Source organism: Carassius carassius, chromosome 21 (assembly GCF_963082965.1).
Source record: "Carassius carassius chromosome 21, fCarCar2.1, whole genome shotgun sequence".
Classification (NCBI taxonomy): domain Eukaryota; kingdom Metazoa; phylum Chordata; class Actinopteri; order Cypriniformes; family Cyprinidae; genus Carassius; species Carassius carassius.
The window spans coordinates 24,266,072-24,275,002 of NC_081775.1; the positions used below are offsets into that span (position 1 = coordinate 24,266,072).

Consider the following 8,931-nt stretch of genomic DNA (forward strand, 5'->3'; position numbering starts at 1 on the left):
ACACACACACACACACACACACACACACACACACACACACACACACACACACACACACACACAATTATTTATACACAACAGGTCAGTTTTGTAACTCTAGTCCCCTCAAATGCTAAACTAAAAGTGTACCACAAGACTAACAAATCTATATGTCTTTGATATTCATGATACATGGCAATCATATAGTATCTTTTCAAAGTTGTGCAGACTGAATTTGATTTTGAGCAACTACTGTAAGTTATCTGAAAAAAGTATGTCATTTTTAGCTCATTGATATTGAAGGTACAACTCATATCTCTGGGGTAAAATCGAACAGAAATATGCCATCGATCTCTCTTTTTTCCTTTCCTCGTTCCCCCTGTTCCCCCACCTATCTTTCCGTGTTTGTAGATACTCCATCACCTTGTCTTTCTGAGCCCTGGGAAAAGCATCGTCAGTATTTCAGCACCACTGTCCTCCACCCATGCTGCCTTTCTCCCAGAATTCATGGTGCCTTACTTAATCAAAGCAGAAGAGAGCAAGACGAGAGAAAGGAAAAGATTCAGAAAGAGAAAAAGATACAAGGGCCGCTAGCTGTAGACAGAAGGAATGCCTTAAGAAGCAATTAGCATATGTACCCCCCCACCCCCCCCCCCTGAAATGGGATTATTTCAGTGAGTTTGTATTGATGTTTTTGAACAGGCTCTATGGCAAAGCATTTAATGCTGAACACTGCTGTTAGAGAGAATGCATTATTAATGTGAGGGGAAACTAACGGGGACCAGCAGCTCCTCTGGGCTGTGAAGAGGACGGTTGGCGTCTCTGAGGAAGCAACACCACGCCTCAAAGGTCTTCCTCAGTAATGCACACATGCCAGGCATCTATCATTTATTCATGACAGTCAGGCGCCTCCAACTCCCTCGAACAATTAACGAATCAATGAAATGTATGGGCTCAGAAACTATCAATTCGGGGAAACAGCGCCGTTTGTCAACGTGTCAGCTCTTGGGCACAGGCTATCATTCAGGCAGAGAGCACATTTATCACTTTAGAAACAGCCTGCGTGTCATAGCAACGCGGATAATCCTACTACAAAATGGCTGCCCGATTCTGATGGATGATTGGACTTCTTTAATAACAATCGCCCGTGACTGCTTTTATTAATTTATTTAACATGCACTCCAACATAATGAATGGAGTTTTTCAAGGAGTCTCTGGAATCTGTTTTCTTGTAAATAAACAGCAGCGTGTTTTGTTCAGTTTGAGGGAACAAATCTTGTCCAAGTGGCCAGTTTAATTTCAAATCGAGTTCATCTTAAAAGATTGTAGGCTGAACAATTCAACAACTAATGTCTCCGAGCTGTAAAAGTAAACGTGGGCGAAGAGAATGAGAGGAGGAGAAAAAGAGTGAAATTGATGAATTACTTGTGCTGCTTTATACACTACATTGCCTTCGCCATTCCCGTTCAATTAACAAAACCATTAATTATAGTACTTAAGCAAGCCGGGGTAAACCAGACAAGCAAGCATTCATGCACTTAACACACATTCCTGCGTAAGCATTTAACGTTCCTCTTTTAAAAATCACTCCATCATCATTCCTGAAATACTGAATCATTAAAATGTCTATTTCTTTTTCTGGAAGAATAAAACGGCACCGGTGCTGAAAAAAACATGAACTATTTTCTGCATTTGGAAATACTGTGTATTTTAGTATGCATTCTTGTCTTGAGTGCCGGCTTAGCCATAGAAATGACTCTTCCTTTGTAATTTCCCCCCCTTTTCTGGTCTTTCTTTTATTTTGTATCTTTTTATGGCTTTGCTTGAATAGTCTCACTTGAAACACAAAGCTCTTGCTGTTCACTGAATCCTCAGTTTTGATGTTCTTTTTCCCTGCAGAAATCACAGCCCTGAAACTCCAGATGAAGACTAGACCTTTATTCTGTATGTGGAGAGAGGTACGTGAACATGTTTTTCTTTGGGGACCATCATCGCCAGCACTCGCCCCCTGCTGCTGAAATCACAGGCTTTTTACTTCCAGGTCATAGTGCCTGTATCACTCACGCTGACCCCTCTCTTCTCTGACTCTTTTTTAGCTGTCTTTTCAAAGAGAAAAAGGGGAGAGTTTTCAAGACCTCCAATCTGCTGCTCTCCTCATCAACACCCAGTCCCTGTGAAATCATCAAAAAGCAAAGACAGTGGGAAAAAAAATCACATCTTTTCATACTGACTCAGGGCTCAGAGTTTCAGTATTAACTGTCGTCCCTGGAGGAAGAGTCTTCCACTAGATAGGCACAGGGGTCAGATGTCACCTGTCCTCCCAGGCGAGTGGAGCACTGGTGGGGCTAAGACTCAAGCAAGGCAGGCTGCCCTGGTTCTCTCTCTCTCTGCCTGGCTGGCTGGAGACACCTGCTCCTCGCTTCACTGGTGATGGCCCCCAGTGGTGCTTTTTACGTCTACTTTCACATGCACAAGCATCCTGAAGCACTGCGGGTGTGCTAGTGGATATATGTAAGTGAGGTGTGTTGTTTGTGTGTCATGTTTATGCGAGATGCACACACAAATGTACTCTTGTGTTGACAGTACAAACTTAAATTCATTACATTTGTTTCCTAATGAGCACTCTCATCCTCTTTACCTGCTTAACATGCTTATGCCTGAAAACACAAAACTGCCAGCATTTATAGCTCTGCAGCCAAATTGCTTGAGCTAATGCATCCTTAGACAACGTTTCATAGGATATCTAGGGTCCCCTGTGTATTGTAGCTTGGGTTTGCCCCTAGTTAGATCCAAACTCGGTAGTCAGCTGGGCCATTATTGCAGTCAAACTATTCCTGAGCATAGGGTATTTATTATAGAATAGAACAAAACTGGAATCTAAAATAAAAATGTAGAATTGTTATTTTATTAATTAATTCATTTTTTTTACTGGTAGACAAACACTGATCTTGAGCATAGCTATTTTTTTGTTTTGTGTGCCACACAATGTGGGATGGAGGAAACACATTTATCCCGCTTGTTTTATTTTCACATTTAAAAAATGTAATACATTAGAAAATAATGTTTTACCATAAAAAAAAAAAGGCTGGTCAAAATGTTTTGCATAAGGGCACAAAGGTGGACACCTCTTCTGGGCTTTGAATGTATAACTATTCAGTTACCAGCTCAGATCTTTAACCGATAGATAGATAGATAGATAGATAGATAGATAGATAGATAGATAGATAGATAGAGAGAGAGAGAGAGAGAGAGAGAGAGAGAGAGAGAGAGAGAGAGAGGTAGGTAGGTAGGTAGGTAGATAGATAGTAAATGTTGTCTCTGTTAATGCCACTGATATTGTGGTGCTTAGACAAATAAATAAATGTGTTTACCATAATCAGATTACTTAAATACAACAACACCAACTATTTTTACTTTGGTTTCACACAGTTTAGAATATGCTGTTTAGTTTCTCTTAATTTCACATCTATTTGCATTCCATATGAGCTCAGAGCGTCACCATAATGCTCACTCAGTATTTGGATGCAGTTCTGTGCAACATTTGGCGTATGCCTATTAAAAACAGGTGGTCCAGCATTGCTAGTTTACGAAACAGGAGTCTCTTTCTCCGCTCTCTCATTTACACAAGCACACCCGTGAGTCTGAGCAGTGCGAGGTGGCTAATTCTCTCCCGAATGCCATGTGCGTGTGTGCGCAGTGACCTTTGAGTGACCCACGGGTTAAATAGCTCATTCTTGCAGCCTTTTCTTCCAAAATGGCAAAACGCCCTGACAATAGCTGCGGCCTCTGAAGCTGCAAGGCTCTAGGCTCCAGATCTTTCTGTGTGATGGCTGTGCCATTTCCACACTTGCACAATATCACAGACTGAGGCTGTCCTTGACTGAGGCGTCGGAAATTAAATCTGGATAGAATATTGATGGGAAGTACTTAAAATTCTCAACAGCAAGAATAAAGTGCTAGTGTCATATTAGGTTTAGCTTTTGTGGCAGGCTAAATATACACAGAAGTAAAAAGTTATTGATGTCGGAATTCTGAGGTGAACGCTAATGAGGAGAGACATCGTACTAGAAGGAGAAAAAGGTTCTTATTTTTGAACAGGAAGTTGATCCACTGCAATCTACTGCCATTGTGTTGCAAGATGTGAATCTTTTCACAGTTGATGAGTCTGCTTTACTTGCTGCTTGGCGTAAAGTGTTCACACACACACATGCGTACACGCTCACTACTGCTTTGTGCGGGGGTAGAATTCTGCACCTGTTCTCAGTACAGTTAGGCTGGGGTTGAGCAGCACAAATGAACTAATTTCCAGGGCTACATCGAACAGAGAACACTGCAATCACAGCAGGAGGAGCCTGTCGAGCCGGCAGATGGGCAGAGCTAATCATTGTTGTGAAATAGAGATGACCCTGCCTATCTTTCGCACTGCCAGCAGACATTTGCCAATCGCTCTTCAATTCCCTCTCCTCTCCCCCTCATCTCTGTTTGTTTCTCAGCTCCCTCCAACAAATTTAGGAGTGAACATAACCTTCAAAAGTGGCTAAAAAATGAAGTTAGAAAGCAAGCGCACTGCCGTTTGACATAGAGCAGCTGTAACCCATGGACTGCTGGAGTGTGTGTGCACATGAACAGGATTTCCAATCAGCACTGAAATTTTTTTAAATAGCAAATCTGTATGTGTTTGGATTAATACCCACAACCCTACCAAATCCAGTGTAGTTTCGTCAGAACGTGCAGTTTTTCCCATAATTGTACTATTGTGCTATTTCAGAGGTTTCCATCATTTGTGCTGAATGCTGAAAAATGTTTTATAATTGGAAATCACACCGTATCCTGCTTAGCGCAGTATCTCGAGTGGCAATGTGTCATGCTTAATTAAAAAAAAACACTGCGGTTATTAACCGTGATTAGAAATCATTTCAGTGTCTTCTGGATGCTCGAGAACCCATGAGAGTGCTTGGCACGAGAATACTAAAATCAAACATAACTACTGTTATGTGCTGCATCTGTTTTGCTACTTTCGCAAATAAAACATTTTATTTTTATTCAATTATTCCAGATTGTTAATAGGTATATGTTAAAGCACGCTGATAAATAAATGATCTCAGTGTTAGCGATCCATTGCTTCCTATGATTGCGCTTGCCGTTTAATGTCATTTCATGTTTGTAAAAACATCTTCAGAACTAGCTCTGAGTGTTTTCATTGCTTGATTGATTTACTTAATCATAAAATACAATCATTACTTTGATATATGAATTCTACACATGCTGCGCATATAGAAATATAATTGAAAAAGCTCCATCCAGATGGAATGTTCTAGTCGTTTTGCTCTGCAAGATGTATGAGAGCAACTTAATGCATGTAAAAATAAAATAAAAAATACTGAGAGAGAACTGGAAAAGAGAATAAAATCTCCCTCTCACAAAAAATGCCTAGACAGACCTCTACCTCTTCTCTGTACAATGATTTAATGTATGCAAATGATCTGGCTTCAGTTAATGAAGGCACAATTAATCACTGTAACGATGGGCTGATTTAACCTGGTTAATTACAATCTGAAATGTGAGTTGTGTGTTTGCAGATAAATGTGAGTCACAAATGCAGATTTTTAGGAGAAAAAAACAGTCCTGCAGAGATAAAGACATATTTTCCTGTTCCCAAATGAATAAACAGCACAATTTATTATCCAAATGAAGCGAAAAACAAGAAAATCAGCTACGGCATATTTTATATCCAGAAATAAAACAAATAATCACATACTATGTACAATGACAATGTACAATGACTACAACTGACAGTAAAAAATAGAATGATGAAATGATGCCAGACACAGCAGCTGAAAAAATAATATATCAATGTTTTATTCTATTAATTCTATATTTAACATGAAAAGTGCAGAAGCTGAACAGTTAAACAGTTTGTTTTACAGTCTCTCGAGGTGGAAAGAGAAACGGAGAGAAACCACCTCTCATTAAACCATCTTTAAAAAATTCTACTTTTGTGAACTGAATCAGTGCTCTGCCAATGTGAAAATTCTAGAACAACACTTTGCGCAATCACACGGTTCCCAACAACTAGTGACACATACATATCGCTGTCAATAATTTTCATTATATATTAAATGTTGCATAGATTTTCCGCTTTCTCAGGCCAAATTGTGACTGACTGCTAGATGAAAATGATTTTCCTGATTAACTTTTAAAAATGTTGTAGTTCAAATGAGAATATTTGTGGTTGTGACTTTACATGCCTTGTTTCTTTTTTCTATCTTCTTAGAGCTTGGATGAATATGCAAAATGTTTCAAATCCCTGAGCTGCGGAGGATTTTAAGGCAAGTGTGTACATGCACCTCAGAAAGGTTGCAAAGAAGGGTTTAAAAATCTGCTCTCTCTGCCGATGAACACCCAGCTTCATGCGATCGCAGTGTGTGTATGTACACTTGCGTGTGTGTTTGTGCACTGGCAGAGGAGCTCCAGTGCTGTCAGTATGAGTCTGATTTGTGTGAGAATGTGGTGCGGCTCCAGGCAGGCAGGCTGATCCTGTTTTGTGGAGATGAGGAACGAGAGCCCATCACAGATTAGACACCCACAGTTTTGTGTCGATTTAATGCACCAAGTCAGGGATTTATTCTTAACCGACCGGCGCTTACAGCACCAGCCAGCAAACCAGGGCTTTCCCATACAACCATCTCTCTTCCCCCCCAAGACTGTAGCAAAAGATCAGAAATTACTGAATGATAACGTAAAGGATGGTTATCTACTTTCATAGCTCCAGACTTGAGTAAAAACACATTATAATCAGAAAAAGCCTTAGCCAGCTATTATCTACAGTATTAGTATGCTCAATTATGGCCACTTATCAGTGGAGAAATAAAACAACTTAATTTTTATGTGCTACAAAATTTAATAATTACACTAGCCATCCACCTATTGAGTTAGTTGGTAACATAATACTAATAAGACACATGCTTTCTATTTCACATGTTTTTGAGCATGTGAAATGTGCTAAAAGGCTGCAGAGCGCCTGCACAACATATTCAGAAAGTTGTTGGAAATTCACAATGATGCTTGAAACAAAATGTACATATAAAAATCTGTCCTTTAGCCATCTAACATTACTATTCTCAAATTACTTTAAGCATACACAGTCACACACACAAACAACGCACTTTCAATTTCAGGCATCAGTACACCACCGCACAAACACATTCTGAGCAGGAATGCACAATAATGCACAATACACTAACACAAGCTGCTTTTTCTCTCGCAATCTGTCTCTCTCTTTCTCTTTCTCTCTGGCTAACTGATAGAAAGATCTAGTCGGAGTGGGCGGCCGTTTCATCACACAATGAGGCATGAAAACATTGGCTAATTCAAGCCTAAGGGCTGCACACATTTACCTAAATGAAGTTAGTATTCTTATTCTACTATGCTGTCTATTTTCTCATTCGTTTGTCTGATGGATCCGTCTATCCTCTTACCCCCAGAGCCCTGGCCCCCAGTTGGCTGGATGGATCTCGGGGGAAAAGCAGCGAGCCCCTGCCTGGGAAGGAGCCTTCCGCCTGGGCTACTGCCGAGTTCTGTGAACACCTTACCATCATCTTCAGACACTGCTCGCGAGGTGCACGTTTACAGGGAAGAGGAGAAAAGAAGAGAAGAGGAAGAGAACAGAATGCTAGCCAAGGTTTTAACGAAATATACAGGCTAAAGAAAAAAGCAAGAGGTGGAAGAAAAGAGAAAACTGGACTGCCACAGTAATAGAGAGCCGTGTGCTTACGTTCACATTCGCTCTACACACACACACACAAACACGCACGCACACAGTCAGTGCAAGCCCCAGATGGGCAAGTCATCAAGCAAGCTCAGCAGTTACAGCTATCTTGCTTTGAGTAAATGAGAAAATGAAATGATTGTGCGTGGGAGAGGGAGAGAGAGCGAGTCTAGTCTCTCATCCATTACAGTACGCCCGGTGAGCAAAAAGGTTCTGCCTTCAGCTAGCAGCCGTTTAACTGGACCTAAATGCTCAATCCCTGCACATTCATTTAGACCTGTCAGCTGCCACATTTAGAAGCAGGGACACACCGATAAAACATAGAAATGTTACACACGACAGAATTACACACTTAGAGAAGTGAGGTGACAGAAGAAGAAAATCCAATTCCTTTACCTCATTGCTCAACAAAGCAGCATTCAGTGTTCGGCTGATTTCAAACATCTTGTTGGTGGTGTTTCTTTTCTTGTCACTTTTTGGTGTTTTTTTTTTTTTTGTTTTGCGTTCTCGGCTCAACGGCTCCTTTTTCTCTACTGGAAATGGGAATCAGTCCCGAGAAAAAAAAAAAAAGAAAGAAAAATGAACAGGTTAAAAAAAAGAAGAAAAGGAAGGAGAAATCCTCTATATGTGCTGTCTGGCTGGATGTATTTTCTTCTCTCTCGCGCCCGTGTTTTCTGGTGCACCTCTGTTAAATGTGGCGCTTGTGCCCTGGCTCACGCCGCACGACTGAAGAGTCAATATTTTTTTTTTTTTAGCTCCCCAGAGTCAGCACATTAAAACAAGCAGTCGGTCTGCCGGGCTTCTTCCCTTATCTGTCCTCCACACACTCGCCTGCACAATGCGTTCCGATCCTCACACTGCTCTCTAGCAGATTAGTTCGTCCCAAAACATAGCTCTTAGTTTAAACTCCTCTCTCTCTCTTTCTCTCTCCCTCTCTCCATCCTCACCCTTTCTCTTTCTCTCTCCTTCCTTGCTCCCTCCCTTCCTCACACTCCCTCTCTCTCTATCTCTCTTTACCCCCACCCCACCCTCCATTCGCTCCCTCTCTCTATTTCTCGATCACGCTCTCCTGCAGTTACAGTTCACAGTGTTACCACAAGGTGGGAAGACTGTTTATAACAGACATGACACAGGCACATCTGCCTTTCCTGGCTCATCTTTTCCTCTTCGTCTGGCTTCACGGC

At 41.1% G+C, this 8,931-nt stretch overlaps 1 protein-coding gene and 1 long non-coding RNA gene across 3 annotated transcripts in view; one reads left to right on the plus strand and one right to left on the minus strand.

The window, feature by feature from the left end:
- elavl4 (ELAV like neuron-specific RNA binding protein 4) overlaps nucleotides 1-8,268 on the minus strand; it is a 77,889-nt gene extending 69,621 nt beyond the window's left edge. For both annotated transcript variants that reach the window (XM_059503956.1, XM_059503955.1), the window contains exons 1-2: nucleotides 8,144-8,268; nucleotides 7,458-7,586 (exon numbers count right to left, since the gene is read on the minus strand). In XM_059503956.1, the coding sequence (XP_059359939.1) occupies nucleotides 7,458-7,586; nucleotides 8,144-8,191 (177 nt within the window). In that variant the 5' untranslated portion in view covers nucleotides 8,192-8,268. The remainder of the gene's footprint in view (nucleotides 1-7,457; nucleotides 7,587-8,143) is intronic.
- On the plus strand, nucleotides 42-8,147 carry LOC132097945 (uncharacterized). The gene is made up of 5 exons (XR_009422802.1): nucleotides 42-1,937; nucleotides 2,076-2,490; nucleotides 6,254-6,312; nucleotides 7,291-7,385; nucleotides 7,464-8,147. It is a non-coding gene; the product is annotated as an uncharacterized LOC132097945 (long non-coding RNA).
- Nucleotides 8,269-8,931: the final 663 nt, after the last annotated feature.